General features: G+C 47.2%; 1 protein-coding gene across 1 annotated transcript in view; it reads left to right on the top strand.

Annotated features, from left to right (window-relative positions):
• The window catches only part of LOC119381720 (sushi, von Willebrand factor type A, EGF and pentraxin domain-containing protein 1), a 71,915-nt gene that overhangs the window by 16,662 nt on the left and 32,015 nt on the right, over positions 1-23,238 (top strand). The window contains exons 10-18 of the mRNA XM_049412875.1: positions 5,878-5,975; positions 7,044-7,182; positions 14,109-14,321; positions 15,736-16,103; positions 17,348-17,543; positions 18,591-18,746; positions 19,418-19,579; positions 20,434-20,595; positions 22,212-22,463. Of these exons, the coding sequence (XP_049268832.1) occupies positions 5,878-5,975; positions 7,044-7,182; positions 14,109-14,321; positions 15,736-16,103; positions 17,348-17,543; positions 18,591-18,746; positions 19,418-19,579; positions 20,434-20,595; positions 22,212-22,463 (1,746 nt within the window). The remainder of the gene's footprint in view (positions 1-5,877; positions 5,976-7,043; positions 7,183-14,108; positions 14,322-15,735; positions 16,104-17,347; positions 17,544-18,590; positions 18,747-19,417; positions 19,580-20,433; positions 20,596-22,211; positions 22,464-23,238) is intronic.

The raw sequence follows: 23,238 nt of genomic DNA, 5'->3' as shown, positions 1-23,238 counted from the left end.
TTTGCGTTCATTGCTGTTCGCGCTTTTATCCCCCCTCATCTTGCTTGCGTGAAGGGCATTGTTCGCGGTGTTCCAACTAACATTAGTCCTGAAGCATTCTTAAAGATGGTCTCTCCGGCTGGAGTGATATCTGTCTACAGATGCACCAGACCTGTAGGTGATACGCGAGTCCCTACTGAAAGCGTCATCGTTACCTTTGCCGGTCTCACACGCCCCACTGAGCTGAAGGCCTGGCCTTATCTGTTCCGTGTAGAGGCATTGACACCTCGCCCACTGCAGTGCCGTAACTGCTGGCGATTTGGACATAGTGCCAACGCTTGCAGGTCCTCATTGAGATGTGCGAAATGCGGTGGGGCACATGCCGCAGCAGATTGTCAGGTAGACAACTGCAGGTGTTGCCTATGTGATGGAGCTCATACAGCCACGGACAATAGCTGCCCAGCTCGTGAACGTGAAACACAAATTCTAGATATTGTGGAGAAACGCCGTTGTTCTCGGTCTGAGGCAACATCCTTCATTAAAGAGCGCGAAGTGGGGTACGCCGCTGCTACGGCACGCCAGTGTGGGTCCATTGAAGCGACGGTCGCTTCCGCAGTGTCGGCAGCGATAGATAAAGCCATGCCGATGATTGTGGAACGGCTTTTCAACGCCTTTGCTGAAGGTCTGACCGAGATGCTCGCTGCCAGGTTAAACAGCCTTATTCCCTCCTTCGGTGCACACACTACCACGGTTCAGGGTGAAGCTGGGCACCTCGACAATGAACAAAACAATCGGTGTCAAGAAGATATTCCCCCAGAAAAGCTCGTCAGCTCTCAGTCACCGGCCCCTGCGGGGCCCAGTGGGTCATTTGGTGACATGAGACTTGGTAATATCACTCATAAACGACGTAGTGCTCCATTGTCTCCAACCAGTTCGCCAATGTCGAAACCTAAAAAAGGTACTACTGATAGCAACAACGAGCAGGACGTTTTGCGTTCTGCGGTTGAGTCAACTATATTAAGTCCACCATAGCGCCTGTAAAAGTTCTCCAGTGGAATTGTCGTTCCGTATCTTCCGCTTACACAGATCTTATTTATATCATACAGCAAACAAATCCTAATATAATTTTACTTCAAGAGTCTTGGCTTTCAGTAAACCAAAAATTTACTCTGAATAATTTTCGAACTTTTAGACTGGATCGGCCAGGTAGAGGAGGTGGATTGTTGGCCCTAATCTCTTCAAAAATGTGTCATAATGTTACTGTAACTTTTGAACATATTTGTCCGGATTGTGAACTGTTAGCAATAGATTGTTTGTTACCTGACTCCTACAGGATTACAGTGATCAATGCGTACTTTCCAAATGGAGTAAGACGCACAGATCACCTAGATTGTGTCATCAAGAATTCTCCGTCAAATTCAATTTTATTGGCAGGGGATTTTAACTCGCATCACACTTCTTGGGGGTTTAAAACAGATGGTTGCGGCAAACGATTGTGGAATTGGTTACAGGATAATAATTTTCGTTGCCATAACTCTGGGCAAGTTACCTTTCTACGCGGGATAAGCTCATCAACATTAGATCTGACTTTTTCGTGTGGCCAGTTTATAATTTCATCGTGGGAAACGTTTGATAATGGGACGAGTAGTGATCATGTACCGATTACCTATGAAATAATGCTACCACACCTCACCTCTGGTATCCGGCAACAACGATTCATAAACTATAAAATTTATAAAACTGTTTTAAATTCTGCGCTTTCGTCATTGGGAGGACGTGTCGGACAGCAACGAGCTGCTTCAGTAGTAGCGAGTCTAAGTGACTCTGTTCAGCCGGCAGAGTTTTCTGTTAAATATGGCAGCACACCGTCAAGTTCGGCTTGGTGGAATGAAGACTGCACGCTTGCGTATAGGCGACGTAAAGCTGCTTGGAAACGTTTACGTCACAACCATACGCCGAAAAATTGGGTTGACTATAAATTCCACGCAGCATTGTTTAAGCGTACAGTCGCTACAGCTAAAGATAAACACAAATCAGACTTACATTCGCATTTATCGAAACCTGATAAAAGATCTGCTCTGTACAGATTTTTACGGAACAAAAAATCTACACAGGTACCAGCGTATTCGCATTCAGTAGTGCTGTCGCCTAAAGAGGCAACCCATTTGTTAGAGGGTATCGCGAAAGGACTTGAAGCGCGTTTTGCTTCGTCATGCTTGAGACCTTTGGCATTCAAAAGCTCAACCTCGGACTTTCGGGAAGTCACTATGGAGGAATTGGCAGATGTCATACTAACTGTAAACCAAGCGGCTCCCGGTCCGGATCAGATTACAAACTCTATGATTAAACTGATATTTAATTCCCACCCCGTTGAGCTTTTGAATATTGTTAACTGCTCCTTACAGCATACATGGATTCCAAGCGCATGGAAAATTGCTAAAGTTGTGTTGCTGCGAAAAAATCAAAGCCTCGGATATGTACTGGATAACATTCGGCCAATTTCGCTTACTTCAAATTTAGTTAAAATAATTGAAAAAATTCTTCATAGCAGGCTCAGTGATTTCATCAATCGTCAGGGTATCCTTTCGCCAAGGCAAGTAGGATTTAGACAGGGGTGCTCTATATGGTCGGCTCATGTTGATTTGGAAAGCCGAATTCGCCTTGCAAAAGTATCTGGTGAGCTTTCTGCATTAGTCACATTAGATATTGCAAAAGCCTACGATAGCGTGGAACACAGTATATTGATCTCAAGATTAGTGGACTGTGATGTGCCTAAGTACATTATATCTTGGGTTCAGGAGTTTCTTTTTGAGAGACAATTCTTTTGTTGCCACGAGGGAATTACTTCTGCCTCATATAAGCAAACAAGAGGTGTTCCGCAAGGATCAGTTTTGTCACCTCTTTTATTTAATATCTTATTATCATCAATTCCAGTTCATAAAAATGTTCCTCTTTACGTCTACGCTGATGATATTGCTTTTTTCTCGTCATCCCGAGATATCAATACTCTGTATCAAATCTTACAGTCGTACTTGAGTGAGCTTGAGGTATGGCTTGACGGGCTGTCTTTTTCGCTTAATGTTAGCAAATGTGCTCTGCTTGTATTTCCGCTATCCGTTCCCGTATTTCTTTCACTGCATTATCGAAATGAACCGATTCCACAAGTAGCGGCACTAAAATATCTAGGCATTCTTTACGTGGAAAAGTTAAATTGGCAGCAACAAATAGAATCAAACACCCGTAAAGCAGAAAGCGCCTTAGGATTGCTACGCCGGTTTTGCAATAAGAATTCAGGGATGCGCAGGGATACGTTACTTATAATATACAAACTTTATGTACGCCCAATTCTGGAGTTTGGTTGCGTTCTGTTTTCCGGAAGTGCAGAATACAAATTAAGACCTCTTATATTGTTAGAAAGGCAAGCTCTGCGGCTGTGTCTCGGACTACCTAGATGTGTTGCGAACAGCGTGCTTTATTTGGAAGCTCGAATCATTCCGCTTGATGCAAGATTTCGACAGCTGACCGTGCAAACATTTTTAAATCTCTACGATGCGCCCCTCTCCCGTTCACAGACACTTTTCATCAAATCTCCAGATTCTTTCTTTAGGCGCCCGTGGCCTCGTTATCAAAGACCCCAAGTCATTTTCGTCGAGTCTCTGTTGTCTAATCTTCACGTTTCCCTTCAGCATTTAACTCCCCAAACCCTATGGTCGATGCCAGTTGACTTAATTTTCGATGACATTTTTCCAAAAAATGCTAAATTACTTCCAAAGCATGTTCTGGAGGGCCTCCTTCAAGACCATCTCAGTCATTTTCCTCATTATGTGGTAATTTCGACGGATGCAACGCAAAATCTTCAGAAGGCTGGAGTAGGCATTTTTTCTCATCAGCTTAATTGGTCTTTTGCGCTCCGTTTGCCTGACTTCACGCCAATTTATCTTGCAGAATTCCTGGCTATTGCATTGGCTCTTCGGAAACTAAATTCTCAGCAATCAAAAGCTATTATTATTTCGGATGCTTTATCTGTTTGTACACATTTAACGTCCGCAAAGCAGTCTCCTCTTCTCAGGATATTTTGGTCTCTTGTACCGCGTAGCCTATCAGAAGTTCGGTTTCTTTGGGTCCCCGGGCATGCTGGAATTGCACTAAATGAAACCGCTGACTCGCTCGCTTCGGCATCGTTAAATTTCCCGGTGGTACTAGTAGCTCCACAGTTTTCTTTTATTACTGCTGAACGATTCAAACGCCTATTAATCTTAAAAATCAACGAAACATCGCTCCTACAATCTGAAGACTTTCGGCACTTGCAATTCACATGGAACACCGCAAACTGCCTTTCCCGTCAATGTGAGGTGACCCTAACAAGCTTTCGCTGTAGAGTTCCTCGGTTAAATTATTATCTCCACAAATCAGGATTTTCATTAACTAACCTATGTGCAGTTTGTAATGAACCGGAAACAATAGATCACTTTCTTCTCACATGCCGCCGTTTCGCCTCACTGCGCCGAATAATTCTTGAGAGACCGATTGGCATGCTCGGATTGGCAGTTGATACACCCACCCTTTTATCGTTTGGAGCCAATCAGTTGGGTGCGGGCCGCAGTGTTATTCTGTCAACGCTACATAAATTCATTCAGGCAACTGGAAGGATACGCTGCTAGTGGTACCGCCAGTTACATCCAATTCTTTGATCCCCTTCTTTATTTTTGCTAATTTGTATTTATATTATGGTTTATCGAAAGCTTCTGCCCCTTTCACCTTTTTTTTTTTTCTTTAAGGAATGTTATTTTAGTTCTTATCTAATTTCTCTCCTTTTTATTTTTTAGCCAGCGTTGTGTAAACCATTTACATTATAAAGTACAGTGTGGCCAATCCCCCTTGTGGGTATGTGCCAAGATCTAGGCGACAAGACAAGACAAGACTTGCAGCTCGTTGCGCAAGTACATAGACGTAACAACTGTGACAGCTGTTTGTTCGCGCTTGCCCTGTGCATGCCTGTGCGTTCTTTTAGGGCGTCCTTCTTTGTGCTTCAGCGGCGCGCTGCAAGCATCGAGCTGCTTCTGGTTCTTCGTGTGACATTTCAATTTCTTGCTATCGCATTCACTGCTTCGAACTTGCGGCGAAACTGTGACTTTTTTAAATCATACTGCGTCAGGAAATTTGCTGCAAAATCTGGCTTTCTATTCCTTGATGGCACGAGCACCGAGTGACCCTCTTCTTTCTCTTCCGCACTTCCGGTCGAGGCCTAATTTCTGGCCTTCCGGATATTCAGAAAATGTCTTCTAAAAAATAAAACTGATACGAAATCGATGGTTCTGGTTCGGGTTAAGAGTTGTATTGGATACATATGATATCGGATCATAAGTTTACTTAAGATAAGGACCAATTAACGGTCAGCTAGAGTAGTTAGTGAAAATGAATTGAATGAGTTCACTGAAAGAGCTGAAAGTCTTCTTGTGAGCAACTCGGATCTCTGCGGAACCTGGCGGAGCAGATCTCAACCACGCGCTTATTTCTACGTGGCCTCTGAGATAGGCTCCGGCAGCGCGACGAAACACGTGGTTAAACCAGGGAATACACGAGGGCATACGAATGCCGACGTGCGAGTGCCACAACCAGACAACTAAGTCGGATTAGGGTTGCTTCCAATTTTCTTAGACTGATTAGTAAAAAAATATCATTATTTCTTCCAGTACACACACCCAGGGACAGTCCACATTAAGGGGCACGTTTTTGACGCTGCGTGGGTATTCATTGTAATATCGAACTTACTGGGAAGTTTGGCCGGACACTGGAATAGTTTGGCTAACGAAAGCTTGATCTCAAAGGCCACGCTCATATACCTACATTCACTCGTGTTCGGACTATGTAAATAGTTTTGCTTCCCCGTCTTTGCAGATGTCGAGCCGCCAACATTAACAGGCTGTCCTGAAGACATCGTCCGCTACTCAGCGGCCAGAAGAGCGAAAATCTCATGGGAGGAACCTACTTTCACGGCATGTCTTATTTTCCCCAGATATATTTGACATATTAAAATTTATTTCACCACATAAATACACAGCGGAACGTTATATGTAATGGCGATAACAGCGGGAAAAAGAGCTGAGTATTGGCTTTCTGAATAGCCCTGCCACCCCCCGTGTACGAAGGCTCCAATGCAAACAGGTGGTACATCAACAATTTAATGTCAAGATAAGTAGCGTTTAAGCATGTCGAACGTCGGACGTTACGGGTGCCGGTTCTCGCGAAAAACAGCGTGCACTGGATAGGTTTAAAGGGCCCCTGCAACACTTTTTGGGCATGGTCAGAAAACGCTGACGATCGGTGGTCGAGGTTGCCGAGAACACGTGAACCAGACATATAGCGCAGCACGCGGCTAGGAATTTAGAATGAATATTCAAGGTCGGCTATAAATCGTTCCCTCTTCCTTGTACAAATGATGCCATATACACAACTTAACGCACCATATACCCAAATTCACGGCATTGGCTGATTTGAGCATCGTGAGCTGCATAGTTACCGAAGACGCCGCGGGAGGCCGCCACGTGACCGCGCGCGTGCTCCCGTTCACACTGAATGTAAGCCGCGTTTTCGAATAAAAGAATAAGAAAAAGCGCTCAAGGTCATGACGCGCGCGTGACGTAACTTTTTTCTCCCGTGCCATCCTTCCCTGCTTAGCTTCGAGCGCGCTCGTCGGGACGAGAGAAGAGAGAAAGCAATTACAGCCTGCGACAAATCTCTGTAACTCCGCTTGTACTTGACGGATTACAAAAATTTCTGCGGCAGTCGATTGCAGGGCCTCTTTATGCGTGTGTGAACTCGCGGATAAAAATAAAACAAAATTGCTAAGCACTATGAATCCGAATGATCACTGTTAATTGAGCTCCACGCTTGTGTCAAATCGACAGAACTTTTTGTTTTGTTTGCAATAGCAAAAATGCCACTTCTAAGCAACGTAATCTGAAAATTATCCGAAATAGAACACAAAGATCTTGAAGAAGAAAAGTGCTTGATTGTCAGGCGTTAACAATGGTGTCCTTTTTTTCTCCTTTATTAATGATTAGGACAACGGAGGAAAAGTGACCGTCACCTTGGACAGGCCACCTGGCAATTTCAGCTGGGGCCCACCGAGCGTGGTGAACTATACTGCGCGTGATGCATCTGGAAACACTGCATGTTGCACATTCAAGGTCATCTTGAAACGTAAGTGAACTATGTGCGCCGATTATACATTGCCGGCAACTTGGCCCAATTTGCGAAGCACTTGCTTGCAATATGCGAAGCTGCTTGCTCACACGACGCACCAGAAAACATGCTTACGGAATGTTTATTAAGGCGAAAGCCTTAGATACCTCATCAAACCCGATAAGTGACCGTCGGCGTCAACACGAGTCATGCAGAAACCATTGTCACGTGATGAAGTCCCCTATGACATCATCGTGACGTCACTATGGCGACACATAATGTGACGTCACACGATTACGTCACTACATGACATCGTCACTTGGGTGGACCGATCCCGGAGGCACTGCAAAACGACGCGAGCTGCAGAAAGCTAGCTTTCGGGGGTGGGGTGCGGGATCAATGCATTCGATTGAGAAGAAGATGGCTTTCGCCTTCGAGTCTTCTTCAGGAAACGCATAGCGGACCGTGTGAGTTTTTATGTAGATACCACGTGCTGTGGTTCTACCCCAGCGAGAGAGAGACAGAAGGAGAAAAAAAGGACGGGGAAAGACAGCGGGGAAAGGCCATTGGTTCCACTGCATTCACAAGGGCGTAACATGGAGTTGGGGGGAATGGGGGGGGGGGGGGGGGAGGGCGTACGGGGCTTGAACCCCAGTATAGGCTCGTTTTAAGAGAATGAGGCACAAATGTCGATAACTTGTAGTTCTTGGCTAATTTTTATTTATATTCTCTAGGTGGATCGCATATGGTGGCAGAAATGTAAACCAGGGGTGCTATGCAGGATGGCCCTAGTTTCGCGAAACTCGGAATCTTTCCGAGTTCTGGCGACACCGCCTTTTGAAATGCTAACAGTACGAAAAGGTCAAATCCATACCTCGGCGCGCGCTGCGTTCCATTGGTTACGACGGAACGCGGCGTCACTCAAGGGCGGTCGACAAAGTTGGGTGGTATCTTCGAACCAAAGGCATCTTCTTTCATTTCTTAGTCGTTCCACTGAGTGCAGAAGTGCAACCATGCAAGAACAGTGTCGGAAACTTTTACTAACGATATTTTTTAGAGGTACGGGTAGTTTAAATTCATTTTCAAGCCTTTAATGTCTGCACTATGTATCCTTTAGAATAATCAGCACCATGACCTCTGAGATTAGCTCCAGCTGAGCGCTTTACAACACAGCGGCCGGAGCTAATCGCCGGGCCCACGTGTGTAATCATCATGGCCGGCCTATACATTCCAGCGCGATGCTCGGCCGGCGCGCGCCCTCTTCATCGTCTGCTCGCTCCACGAGCACGTGCGCCCAGATGATTAGCTAAGTGGCTGGGCAGTATACCTAGCTAATTAAGTCGGCACATGTTATGACCAAGTTAATTAAGCCAGGTCATGCTAAGATCGAGGTAATTAGGCCACATCTTACTAAGACCACGCTGATAAAGACGTGTAAAGCTAATACCGAGCTAATGACGACCATGCTACTTAACACGACGCGAATTAAGAGCACGTTAATTAAAACCAAGCGAATTAGGATATTTCCCACTAAGGTCGTGCTAACTAGGGTTATGCCAATTAGCCCCATATTAAGACCTTGATAATTAAACCTCAGTTAACTGATGTCGTGTTACTTAAACGTTACCAATTAGGACAACTATTCAACATCATGTTAATTAAGACCTCGCTCTTCAAAATTGAGGCCGAACTGATGCGGTCTTCACTCCGAAGCAAACCGAGCAGACTGAGTAGACGAGCCACGTAAAAAGCTGGAAGAAGCTAGGTGGTCAGAAGTTCCTCTGAAGGCTTCAGCTTTGCACAAGTAGTGCAAGCTGACCAAATTATTTTGTATGCAGAGAACCTGCTGCTTATAGTCCACCGCATGAAACGCTTGACGGTGACACCGGCACTATGACAGCCACGAGTTGAACTGGGGCCTTCTCAGAATCAACGAGTTTGTACCCAAGTTCGCGCGCTAATCAGTTTGATTGACCGACGCCCGTGGCGAAGATCGGGTCCGCCCACGGCGTTTGCTCTTGCCGAGGAGCAGTGCTCACGCCGCAACGCCAGCAAGCGGCACGATTCATCTATGAGCTTAATCGCACGGACTATGCGCACACGCACGAAGAACTAAAGGTTATATCACGTGGCTACGATGTTTAGCATTCAATTTCACCGCGCTCACAACCATGAATCAAGCGCCCCTGGTGGCACTTGCGGTAAGAAATGTTACTATTTACTTATTTGTAAGACGCCACCATTCGCGCTTGTTCGTGTCATCCACAAAAGGAACCTGGAGGTTTGTAGCACTGCAGCCTACAGTAGTCGAAAAGCTGATGAAAATTCTCAGGGCTGAGCGTACCTCAGTGCAAACTATACAGAGAAACCTTTGCTGTTCTTTCGGAAGCGTGACCGGCAGAGGACCAGCCAATCGGAATATCCCGATGGTCACATGAGGCTCTATGATTCGTCAGCGGTGCCTCGGAGGTAGTGGCTTTACACTTTTGTTTTAATGAAGCTCTGCTCTCTCGGTAGAGTGCAGTAGCTTGGAGAAATCATGACCTCACGCGGAGGAGCAGTGAATGGTTAGCGAGGATGACCGGGCCGTTTGCAGGCTGACTGTCGTCAGAAGGCCCATCGTTGGACGCGGGACGGTCGGAAGTACTTGCTGAACACCGCCACACTGTAGACGAAGGACAAGAAAACGGTTAACACAGATAACGCTTGTCTGTGCTCTTATTTATCTCAATCCGCTGTTTGTGTCGTGCTGTTAAGGAAAAAAAAGTCACAGTTTCGCCGCAACGGCGAAGCTATGAATGCGATAGCAATAAATTGGAATGTAACGCGAAGAACGGAAAGCAGCTCGAAATTGCCAGCGCGTCGCTCGAGCCCAAAGGACGCACGAAAAGAACGCACACAGGACGAGCGCGAACTATCATGCGTCACAGCTCGACACTTGAAGCGCACTGCTCAAACATAAAGCAGGACGCACGAAAGGAACGAACAGGTACACACAGGACTCGCGCGAACTAACTCTCCCAGCTGTTACTTATTTCTGTTTGAACAGCGCGCTCCTTTCGCAAACGCGGCCGCTGCAGCGAGCGAAGTGACCCTCATACGCTCTGTGACTTCAGCGCGGACATCGCTGGGAAAGCACAAGACATACAACCCCCCGCCAGCCGCCGCCTTCTTGCCTCGAGATAAGCGCACGAAGGCGACCACGCCTTGTAGGGCGAAGAGCAACGGCGTTCGCAGGAACGGGACGACGATCTTTAAAGCGCGCCGCGCGTGCACATCGCGCCATCTATGTGGTAACTAAGAAAGCATGCTGATGTAAGTGGTGTATATAAATAGCTCGCCGTTAGCAGGCTGAAAGACGGTGCTGTTGGTGGCCTAACCGTCTAACGCCGCGCGCTGGAAAGCGGGAGGTCGCCCGTTTGATTCCGCGCGTCGGAAAGTTTTTCTGAATTAATTTTCTTTGTGGCTTTTATATATATATATATATATATATATATATATATATATATATATATATATATATATATATATATATATACGGTGCATGACGGCGATGGCAACAATCAGCCGAGAGTGTCCATATAATTGCTATCGCAATAAAAGAAGAAATGGCTGGCTCTCCAGTAATAAAGAGCAGATGTAGGCGTGAAATTTCTACCGGCAAAGCAGATCGACTGGAGAGGAAACTAAAGCCACAATCTTCGCAAAGTGTGGTGTGGTAGGGTGGTCACATCCTGCCCTACCCCATCACACCACGTCGTACTGCGCACTGATCCATATGAACGCCACTGTTTCCTGTAAATGTATGCGATAAATCTAGGGCTTCGCCAAGCGTATGCGGCAACAAATCCACGCAGGCACGAGCGCCAGCAGGCCAAACGCTGGTGCGACAAACAGTGGAGCCGCATACAGTAATTCTAGCGCCACATGCAGCGTGGCGCCATCTCTCGAAGAAGCGCTGCGAAACTCTTTTGACTGGTTTCCCGGATGTCTCCCTTTGCCCTCGCCTGAGTGCCCGTATATATGGTCTCGTGTGAGTGCCCGGATAACGGCGCTGCCTTTTGGCTCAAGGCCACTCGAAGGTGACCGACAATGGGAGCTAAAAACATTTCATGCTTGAAATGCAACGACACCAACTAGCCCACTCGTACACGCTATATACTGTATTTTGCAGATTCCTGGTTTATGCTGACGCATCCAGCAAACCTCTGTCCGTGGCCAATCACGTCGCAAAGAGCGCATGGTTTCTTGAGTTATACCATGCCACGGTGCCCAATTAGGTCAGATAGTGACCACACATGTATGCTGCAAGATAAGCCACAATTCTTTCAAGCAGAATCTAAGGATGTTCCTCCGAAAGCTGCTTTTTCCGCTCGCGATAGTCTTTGTGTTACAGCGCTGCTGCTGGCCCCCGAAGCTTTAGCGCCGGTTCCCTAGACATTAATCCCTGTAAATTTCAAGGTGATCGCTGGTTATCGAGGACGTTCCAGCATGTACACACCACTAAACGCGTAGGGCGTCAGTCTGATTAGACAAAAATAGCTGTCACCATCAGATCGGCGACAGTGCTAGAGAAAGTTTCCGTAGATGTAGGAGCGTCTCGTTCGGACCCATAGCTCTGTAACATTGTTTAGCCGGCGGAGAACATTCACCAGAAACATATAAGCAACATACCCGTAGGCATAGGCAATGCATATAATGTATGATATTGTAAGGGGGTACGTTTAACGCGAGAGCGTTAAAGAGCCCGGGTCGAGAAAATTCCGATCTCGGCGCCTTTGTTCTTGAGCGAAAAATCGAGATGTATGTAAATAACAAAAATCAGAGGGTCGAGAGGAATCAAACCCAGTCATTCTCCGTGCATTCAGGTGTCCTGCCATTGAGCCACGGCAGTGCTAGATACTACTTCGAAAACAGAAAATGCCATGTAGGTTGAATGGCGCATTCACACTTCCGAAGCGAAGAGAAAGCGAAAGCGCCAGAGCGGCCAGAAAACCGTGTTCGCGTGCGTGGAAAATGTTCACATTTGTCCTGCCTCTCCAGCATGCCGTCGCCGCCGCCACCTTCGCCTCTTCGAAAATTCATTCTCTTTTCCCCCATTTCCTGAGCATTTAATTTCGTACCAAATTCAAGTTATGCATGCTAAACACGGATAAGAAATAGCTTTCACCTTTTCAAACCGCTCTTTCGGGAGACACGCCAGCAGAAACTACATAAGCGGACACGCCAGCAGCGGCGGCGGATTCACCCGGTTGTGCAAAAGCAAGACGCGCTGGCGCACGCCGACTCGCTGCTGCTACACCTTCTTTTACTTCCAGCGTTCTCGTCAATCGTACTCCAAACCAGGTTCTCGGGGAACGTGTCCTTGTCGAGGCTCTAAGACTTGTCGTGCTGCACGGGTAGCTTGCAAATGCGCCGATGCGAGCCACCGCTGACGCCTTGGCCGCCTTGTTGAATTTGTGGCTGGCTGTTTACGTCACGTGATTTAAGCTAGCGCAGCCAAAGTACGGCTTCCCGTGAAACGGAAAGGCGATCCGCTTTCGCGTGGCGGAAAAATCGGTCTCGGACCGATTTTTTCGCGTCCGGTTCGCCACGTGGTTTTCCAGCCGCTTAGGACGCGAAGCGAGTGAACTTCCGGTGAGTTTTGCCGCTTTCGCCCGCTTCGAGGCCAAGTGTGAACGCGCCAGAAGAGTCTCGTTAATAGCTGTAATACTGCGTGACAGAAGCGTAGCATTGCGCCAGGCGGCACATTATGTGAATTGCGCAACGATTGGGTGGTTTAAAGGCTTACCTATATAAAAAAAGTGCTCAGCCACTATCATCATCAGCCACAGCATCGACAAAGTGCGTAGCTGCTTAGGTGGCGTACTGCTTTACCAACGCTTAGTGGATACGTTGATAGTTCCTAAAAAGATCAGTTACGGCGTAGCGGGCACTTCGCAACTGTGTTTGCAGTGAGCACCCCAGGCAATCTTACAACGGTCATTGTCACGCCCATAGACGCTTGTTTCCTCGCTGCGCGGTTGATGTGTCCGCCGGAAAGAGAAGCTTGACAAAAGAATGAGAATGCAATGGAAACGGGGCTGGATTACGCTGTCACATTCCACTCCTGAAGGCGAAGCTCAAGCGTCCTACCGGTCCTTTTCTTCCTTATGATATCTTAACAGCGACGCTGTTTAAGCCGGCCGTATGAACTATGGTGCGCTCAAGAAGGTGTGTACAAAAAAGCTATCATCATCATGAACGGGTATGTGCCACAGAAATTGGGCGAATCCCACTACTCACCGCTGGTCCACTAAAAACGAAGAATGCAACAGACGGGCGGCAAACATCAGTTAAGATTTCTAGAAAGACGGAACCAGTAATTGAGAAAAGCTTTATTAAAACGTTGGGATTAACCCCATGACAAACACCGTGGTCGCCCGTTTCAGCTTCGCCGAAGCATTTGTACGGAGTGCTTCAGCGGTACATACATTGAGAGAATACTATATATAGGGAACGGGAAAGGCAACAGCGGCTGTGAGAAGACCCCGAAGCGATGGAAGCCCTGCGCGAACGTCGACGTGCCCGTAGATCTATGGGAGGTGCGAACACTAGGTTTCAGCGCGAGTTTCTGTCGCTGGAGTTTGGGCATCCGTGTCGTGTCTGTGACTGTCTGTGGCTTGACTCGAACCTCCTTGCACTGAGAGTCAACGTAAAAACAACCTAGAAGCACCTAGCTAAAGCCTAAAAACAACCTAGAAGTGACCAGATTAGACTTCAGAATCGTCCAACTTCGTTGCTTGCTAGCCTTGCGCGACTTAGTGCAAGCTTCGCCATTTTTTTTTGTCACGCACGCATCTATACGTACGCATGCACGCATGTAGAGGAGTGTTGCGTTTCATAATGCGAATCTGCTGAAATGTGCGTATATCAGAATAAATGTGCGCCTTATTTTTCTGCAGCCTACAAGTGTCCATACCTACGTGCTCCTCGCAATGGTTACTTGACGTGCGATGCGGATGAGCAGCATTGTAGTGTCTCCTGCGCTGATGGCTACAGCTTCCACAAACAGCCAGAACCTCTATACCGCTGCAAACAAAGGGCCAATAGAAATACCGCAGAATGGTTTACGTTTAAGGGGAAAAAGGCAAAATTGCCCTGGCCGGACTGCTCAGGTAGGTGACCTTCCGGCCTTCGGGCGCTGCATAAGAAAACCACTATTTTTAGTGTGTATTGTCTCGTTGACCTCTCCTGCCATGACTACGTGTCCAACGCGGCTCCGTTAGAGATGTCCTCACACTAGTTTCCGAGACTACTACACCACCCATGTGCTTTTAAGCGAGCCTTCTCCGAGTTACAGATCTCGGTGGCGGCGGCGGCGGCGGCATAGTTCGCGAAAAACCCCGGCGCCGGCGAGTGTACAGGAATGCGGGTGTGTGCAAATGAGGTCCCCGCAGTTCCGCCGGTCACATGCGAATTTTACACGCGCCGCTTACCAATAACTGACGCTCTCTCGATAGTGGGCTTGTGTGCCCACTATGGAGGAGATGAGTGCCGTGAGTTTCCTTCAACTTTCTAGTGGGGAGTAATTTCAAGACTTACTCCGAGCTCCAGTCCTGTGTTGTACGTTCTGCTTACGAGGTGTATGTAGAAGATGGATATTTGAACACTTGGCTCCGTGTTGTGCGTTCCACTTACTACGTAAACATTTGTGTGTGGCCTTAGAAATCCCGAATGAGCGTTGCGCGAAGTAAAAACTATACAGATTGTTTAAGAGGCGCGTAGAATGATCCCAATGCTGTGCCCCCCCCCCCGAAAAAGATTTCTGACTACACCACCCACGATGTGCACACAACTACTACGCGCAGAAAAACAAGTCGATCCACCTCGTAACGCTTGGCTCAAAGCCAAGAAATGCAGCATAGACAACTACTCGCTCGTTGCTTCGCATGAAACCGATTCCCACAAGGCGTGGGATCTGCAGATTTTTTTTTTTTTTGCGTTAGCAATAGGACAACGGTCTGCTCGAAAAAAAAAATCGCCCGTTGAGTCCCCAATGTTTAGCGTAGGGCTAGTTGGAGCAACGTACTCCAGGTTTCCCAGCGCAAAGAAGAGGGACGACAGACAGGAATTAAAAGGCACACAAAAGGCACTGAATTTATTAGTTCTTTGCGCGGGGAAACATCGAAGCTTTGAGTCGATTTGAGGTCGGCGGCGTGTGCGGAGCTGCGAACGGGGGCTGGACGGAAATGGTGGCGGAGAAGTTATGCGAAGGTTATAGGTTCGGTCCCTCAGGTTGACTTTTCATCCACTTTACTTTCTTAACATTTATATCATAATTACTTCAATACAGTTTAAACAGTGCAATTAACGTCCCCTGTTCCTTCATTGGCTTCATTTTGTGTTGGTTCTCATTAAGGTTGTATTAAGCAGACATACTTAAACGTTTAAACACGCGCGTATCTCTTGCATGCGTATAGCGGAACGAAGTCAACGTGTTTCGCTCGTAAAGACGATTACGTCGGCAAAATGCACGCCACTGTAATACATTTTCTTTCTGCGTTCTCACATTGTCGTCCTCTTTTGCAGCACCGACAAGGAGCCCGAAGGTAAACATCACCGTCGGCGCCACCTACAAGACAAATTCCTGCCAGATAAGCGAGGAAAGAATGAAAGCGCTGAAGGAGAAGTTCTTAGAGAAACTGAGAGAAAAAATGGGACACATTTTGTGCGTTCGCAACAATACCTGCTCCGTTGAAAACGTGTCCCTCAATTGCACGTCCAGGAATCCTTCGAGCAGCACAGGTGGCGCGACGAATGGCCAGCGGTTGAAGAGGTGGTTTACAAAAAGGCAGGCTCAGGACGGAAGCGAAGACGGCGAGTTCGACCTCTCCTTCTCGTTCGACCTTCCTCTGGATACCGATTTTAACGCCACGGAGCTGATCGAACGTTGCGAGGTACTCCTTTCTCCTATAGTCTGCCATATCGCATGAAGCTTGCGTCCGTCACGCAGTGTCTAAAAAAGCCAGTCTATCTGCAATTATCGCAAGTGCTTCGCCTGTACCGTGGTTGCTTATGCGATGTGGGGGACACGATTATCGCCGTCTAGTCAATGAAAACCAAAGTAAAAATCTTGTTAACCCTAAAAGCTTCGTTGCGGGAGGGGGGGGGGTGAGGGGGGGTTGACGGGCTCAAGCCCTCCCCCCCCCCCCCCCCGATATTCTGATGAAGGATGGTGTTTTACCGAAAATAAATAACGAAAGTAGGTGTTCTTCGCAAATAGCCAAGGCCTTCAAAAAGTGCCCCCCCCCCCTCCCCCCCCCCGCAAAACTTTCCTGGTTACGGGCCTGGCGCCGGTACTCTTTCCCTTTCTCTTCGTAGGGATCGACAGGAAATACATGGGAAACATATTCCAGCATCTAGCGCACAACATAAGAAAAGGACCGAGTGACCACCGACCAAGTTTTGACTCAGTCCTTTTCTTATGTTGTGCAATGGACGCTGAAATGGAATACCAACATGCCCAAATATAAGTTATTTTAATGAAACATACAGATACGGTGGTATACAGCTAATAACTAAGGTGATTCGAACCCCCGACGTCTGAAAGATACATGGACGTTTGGGTTGGTTGATTTTGCTGGGCTTAACGTCCCCAAGCGACTCAGGCTATGAGGGACGCTGTAGTGGAGGGCTCCGGATAATTTAGGCTACCCTGGGTTCTTTAACGTGCACTTAAATCGCACCGGCGTTTCGCCTCCATGGCAATGCGATCGCCGCGGCCGGGATCGATCCCGCGACCTTCGGGTCAGCAGCCAAGCACCGTGACCACTGGAACACTGTGACGGCTTCATACAGAGACTCAAACCCCCATCCTTCCAAGCATGTAGGATATCGAACCCTCGACCTGCGAAGTACATAGTGATTCGAACCCAGAACCTTCCAAGCAAGTGCATACCGTTCAATCAATAACGGAATAGCGAAAAATACAAACTACGCAACAGCCGAATTGTAAGAGGGGCGGGGTGATAACCGCAGTGCTTCCGCAAAGGTTTGAAACTCCTTGGGGTATTACCTGCATAATTTTTCAATAAAAATATTTACTCGTGGTCTGACTTTGAAAAGGCCCGTGCGATAACTTGTTTTCAGTGCCACTGACCTGCATGATTTAGTTCTTATTTCGATATTTTTAATCTATTAGGACTGCAAGAACTCTAGCCTGGTCCCCCCGAGCGCAGTGGAGGAGACTGCATTGACGCAGGTGATGAAACAAGCTTTGAACGAAGCGTTCAACGAAACAGTCGCCAAAACGTTTCCTGGTGCTACTCTTGTGGGAACCACACATTCGATAAAGTCTGCGTGCGGTAGAGGTCAGGTGTCCAACGGACTGCTGTGTGGTAAGTGCCTGAGCTGCTTACAAGCTAAAAGTGAGTCAATGTGGCTTCCACAATGTTTGCTACTTCCAGCGACGCTACAAATCACTCAATCTTATTCACAAGCATCCTCTGACCGACTTCAACTCATGCACGGCAGGCTGCATGTCAAGCAACGAATGCATCACAAGAATAGACTAGCGAGAGATAGCATTTAAATATTAATTAGCATCTTTGGTGACCATCGCTTCTTCACATTTTTAAGTGCCATGCTGTTTAAAATGAACGGTATGGAAATTGTAAAGTGTGATGCCTTTCCACGTAATCTTGCTCCTGAAGTTAGTGCATGCCTTTTTTCTAGATTAGTATGTGGTCGCTAGCCTTCGAAGGAAGCAAGACTGTTGACATATCTGACTGCGATTTAGTAACGGCAGACGTAATGCAAATTCGTAAGAGGTGCGAGAAAAATAATACCCAGTAAAATTTTAAAGTAGACATCGTCGTGTGTGACATTGGAAAAATGAAAACCTCAGCCATCATGTTGGAGAAGTGATCAAACAAATAGCACAATAATAAATAAACTGGGCTCCGTTTTCGATATTACTCCACACGCCGCGCTGGTATAGCTGTGGTACTTGAACTCTTAAAAAAGAAGTACAATTTGCACTCGGGCGCGTTAAATCTTGATTAGAATTCATTGATTGCTAACTATAGTTGTCTAATTGAGTGTCGAAGTCACCGTCAAACGGTATTGACGTTTGATTTCTTCGTCTCTACGGACAAGTTGAACGCATAGACCTTTCATAATACAAGGTTCACAAAAGAAAATATTCTCAGATGGCCGCGAGTTAATCTTTTTCTTCATGGTGCACTAGTTGAGCTTAAAACCACTGTAAGAAAACGCGACCAAATATGGTAGATTTTACGTGATCAAAGGAGCACCGCGAAGGCATCACTTTGACGTCATATGTTTTCTCGTAGTTTGAATAGAGAGTGCACTTCAAACCTGTACAATCAATTTCAAGTTTGGTGCTTCTAATATTTCAACTAACCAACCTTTCGTCGCCGCAGTCAACTGCCCTGTTGGAACCTATTACTACGAGAGCAGCTGCGTGCCGTGCCCCATTGGAATGTACTCTGACAAGGAAGCGGCTGAATCCTGCGTTCCGTGTCCGGGCAACAAGACCACGCTGGAAGGGTGGGCTGGCTCCGAGTCCGAGTGCCTAGGTAACACGAACTCATGAGCTCGTAAGAAAATCATTAGCGTTGGACGCGCAAACTCTTATGAATAATCAAACTGCCAGTACACAAACGATTTGTTTGTGTCAACGTGCGAGGAAATCGGAAACGTTGAAGGCTACTTTCACACGGACCTTCTGTGTGCTCACTACTTCTGTTCAACCCTTAGTTCCCTTCGACAATCGTAGTGTAGCAAACCGAAAGCGCGTCGGTTGACCCTTCCTGCCTTTCCTTTCTTTCCTCCTTTTTGAACGCCAGATGCAGCACTTTGATCGTCACTGTAATATATAACTTGAAAAGGAAGAACATGCAAACATGTCCCGCCATGAGGTTTATCCCACAGTTGAAAATACAAAACATCAAATGGAAACACCAACCCACAGACCAGTACACAATTCAGCCTTGTTATAACACTGGTCTCCCAGAAGCACCGCTAATGATTGAGCAATGACACGTAGTCAAAACATGCCACACACTCAGAACTGTGACACAAAAGTTTGTAATGCCGAAGTGCGATTGTAGTCATGAAAAAAGAAGCTGGCGTGCAGACGCGGGCACCACAGGAAATATCAGAACAGCACAAATGCCATGTTGTAGCAGCGCCCTCCATAAATTTAGGTGCCGCGAACTTGTTTCTCTTATTCGCATGTACCAAACAGATCTGTGCGCGCCTGGCACGTGGTCGACGACCGGCAAGGAGCCCTGCATCGCGTGCGGCCCACAATACTACCAGGACGAAGTTGGCCAGCTCTCGTGCAAGCAGTGCGCCCAAGGCTTGTCGACGGGCTACTGGGGTGCTGCATCATCCTACGAATGTCAAGGTGATTGCGTCTTCCCAAACCCTGGATATGCTTTGCTTCGATGCTGTTTCATTCACAATAAGGGTGTTATGGGATATTCGTAAGGATCGCGGAATTCAGCTTTAAAGTACATTGCATTTGCGCCGCCGGCATTGAAGTGTGCACAGGCCGTAATTCGGTCGCCGAGTTTGGGCATCGAAGCCGAAAACTCGCGTTCGACAGTAGAACATGATAACGGCTTAGCCAATGATGCAAAACTTTGCGTTCTCATCTCACCAGGTGTTTGAGCGAAGGCTTTCGGTATAGTTAATTGAAGGAGGTAAAAGTGGCGGACCGATGTGGGGAAGTTCTGGAAGAGACAGTGGACAGTGATAAAGAAGTGTCCAGTAAACATACAAGTTTACAGACGAGCGGAAGTTTCGTGAGTCATACTCAGAAGCCGTGGAAGTCACGCGGGGACTGAGTATGACACAGAAGTGGCGACACGGAGACCGTTTTAATGTCGAACGCGATGTTTTTCGGACTGTGTTAAACGGACCACATAATACGCCATTTTCAAAGCAAGAGATTCCTGGACCACGGCCCTATGCGTCGCAGGCTTGCAGAGTGGCGACAAGGGCACCGCTACTATTCCTAAAAATTAGCTAGCATCAGTGACCGATTGTAGACGTAATGGACTGCCGCGCGTGTTCGGCGCTGATAGCACTTGCCTTCCTCTCCTTTCTTTTCATGCCTTAGTCCCCTTCCCCTTGCGTAGTGAAGCAATCCGGACGCGCCTCTGGCTGACATCCCAGCGCGTCATTCCTCCTCTTCCTCTTTTTCCTCCTCAGTTTCAATCCAGTAATTGAGTTGTATACCGAATTTCTTTTTCGTAGGTGCTTGCCAGCCCGGGATGTACTCGCTGAACGGTCTAGCGCCGTGCAAGCCATGCCCCATTGGCGAGTATCAGCCAGCAGCGAATCAGACTTCATGCCTGAAGTGCGACGATGGACTTGGAACGCGTACCACAGGAACGGGGGAGAAATCTGGCTGCGTAGGCAAGTTGACTTCTTTTATTTGACTGTGCAGGCCGCAGAGTCTTTTAGCAGCGCCGGTTTTAGCAGTGCCGGTAAGCACAGAAATACCGTACCGTCGTGGTCGGCATGTCGCTGTTTCCATCTGTACTGGTCACTATAACCATCTCATCACGTTACCGAACGCATCGAGAAACTCACGCAGCTAAAACGTTTTCGGATCGTGGTGCATTCAACACGGAACAGCAATACGCCAGCATAAACGGAATGGTATCACCGTCACTGCTAAGCCAATCTATCAGTACGCATTTTGAATGAACCAAGAAGGGGAAAGTAAAACAAAAGGGATCGGGACATGGTACAGCTGTCAACGAGGCTTGTGGGAGTTGCTGTGTTCAATAATTATGGCGACCGCTGCGGGCATTGGTACCGAAATAGCTGCAATAAAAACATCCCGGTGAGCTACGCATTGCGAGAGAGAGAGAGAGAGAGAGAGAGAGAGAGAGAGAGAGAGAGAGAGAGAGAGAATAACAATAGAAGAAAGGCAGGGAGGTTAACCAGGGCTGAGCCCTGGACGCAATGCGATGGTGTCAAAGACAGTAAATAAGCTGGTTTCGCCGCGTGCACGCGTGTTTTGTTGGAAATACCAATGTACAGGGATGGTAAAAAGTTCGCACGCCACGCTGCCATAGGAATAGATGGAATACCGGCCTGCGAACTTGCGCCCCCCCTCCCCCTTCCTTGATCTTCTTAAGCGTGACCATATACGTCGTCACGTGGCCGGCAGTCCGCCAGCATGCATTTTCTAGAATGAATGAATGAATGAATGAATGAATGAATGAATGAATGAATGAATGAATGAATGAATGAATGTACCAATAATGCTTATGCCGAAGATTTCGTGCACTCAGGCAAATATAATTTCCCTGACACACACGCAATGGCGTGTTCCATGACTAGGCACGCTAGTTCGTGTGAACAAGCTGCATTCACGACTCTTCATTTTCGAACAAAACTTGCCTTCGTGTTTTAAAATGTGTTATATACTCACGCCGTGCTCTTTATTAATGCCTGACGTCACGGCTGCGTTGTATTCATACGCTTGTACATGAAGAGACTTCTGTGGTCTTTTACGTCCAATGTAACTAACTGTTCACTGTCCTATAAGTATGTAAGAGTTCGTTAGTGGCTGGTGTCCGTAGATATTATTTATGCGTTTGGGACAACGTGTATACACTCCTTTGTGATTTGGCCTTCTTGCTTCTCATTTATTGTTCCTTGTGTAACAATATGAGGATTTTGAGACATCCGACTCTTTTAGGTGCAGATGTTCCTGCACCTAAAAGAAAAGCAATCAACAGCTATCACGAACACAAAAAGACGACGCTTAACCTGCAGAAGCTCTCATAATGTCAACCTTTTCTCAAATCCCTGACCATTAGAGCATTTCAGTACTGGGGACCCCAAGACGTTCGTGCCCCAAGCTCTAGCGTTATTTTGTACTCTCCCCGCTTTCTTCTGTTCGCCAGCCGGAGCGCAAAAGAACGCAAGAGCCTAGGGGTCCCAACGACTTGGGGTCTCCAGTAGTAAAACTCTCTGTTAACCCTCTTCTCTCTAACTCGCACCGTTTTGCCCTTCAGCAATCAGCTACTGCAACGAGCTGCAGCCGTGTGCCAACGGATCGACGTGTGTGGACGAGGCGACCGGCTTCAGTTGCGTGTGCCCCGAAGGGCTGCGCGGACCACGCTGCGAAGAGAATGTGGACGACTGCGAGCCGGGAATATGCCTTAACGGTGGCACGTGCGTCGACGGCGTCAACACGTTCAGTTGCCTGTGCCCTCCCGGTTACACGGGCAGCGCTTGCGAGACTAACGTCGATGACTGCGCTTCAGGTGAGGACCGGCAAGGAAAAAAAAAGGACAGGAAAGAGACAGAGTAGCGCAATGCGTGGTCTTGCATACATCCCTGTCCTTTATTTCGCTGCTTGAAACTTTGCGCTAGTAACGTCATGCTTAGCAAGCATAGACACAAAAAAGCCCAGGAACAAGGTGTTCTACAGTAGTGCAGTTCTTGAGGTCTTGCGATATAGTAGGCAGTGGAGTGGTTCAGTAAGTTATCGTTAAAAGCGCTGAAAGCCTCACGCCACTTGTGTGTGGCGCTGTGCAAAATCTGTTTTGTTTTGTGATATGCAACATGGTTAGAGGCCAGCCTAGTTGTTGATACGTGTTATCATATTAATAAACTATAAATGCTGAAGGATGAATTTCCTACGAATGTTCTGAAAATCGCCTTTGCCCGTTTGCATATGGGTTAGCATGCGATCCGTCAGAAAGAACATCTGCAGCTTCGCATGACACTCGCTACCTCTCATTGCATAATTGTTTCTAACATAGAAAACGTCGGTCAGTAATCAGTATCGTCAAAACCCCGCCAGGACAGATACTTCAAAGTAAAAATTTTGATAGTTACATTTGAAAGAAACATATGAAAGGACTGCAGTATGTTCTGCCAAATTAAAAAAAAAAGAAGGATAGAACTCGGAGTTTTCCCAAGTTAAAATTTTTGTACACAAATAATTAAGCATTGCCAGCCTGCACAAAGTGAGGCTTTCTGTTTCGGCTAGATTCCGAGACAACAAATAATCTGTATTAGTGCTGCTGAACCATG

Source organism: Rhipicephalus sanguineus, chromosome 2 (genome assembly GCF_013339695.2).
Source record: "Rhipicephalus sanguineus isolate Rsan-2018 chromosome 2, BIME_Rsan_1.4, whole genome shotgun sequence".
Lineage (NCBI taxonomy): Eukaryota > Metazoa > Arthropoda > Arachnida > Ixodida > Ixodidae > Rhipicephalus > Rhipicephalus sanguineus.
Note: the sequence above shows the minus strand (reverse complement) of the source record. Positions and strands in the feature narration are given on the sequence as shown.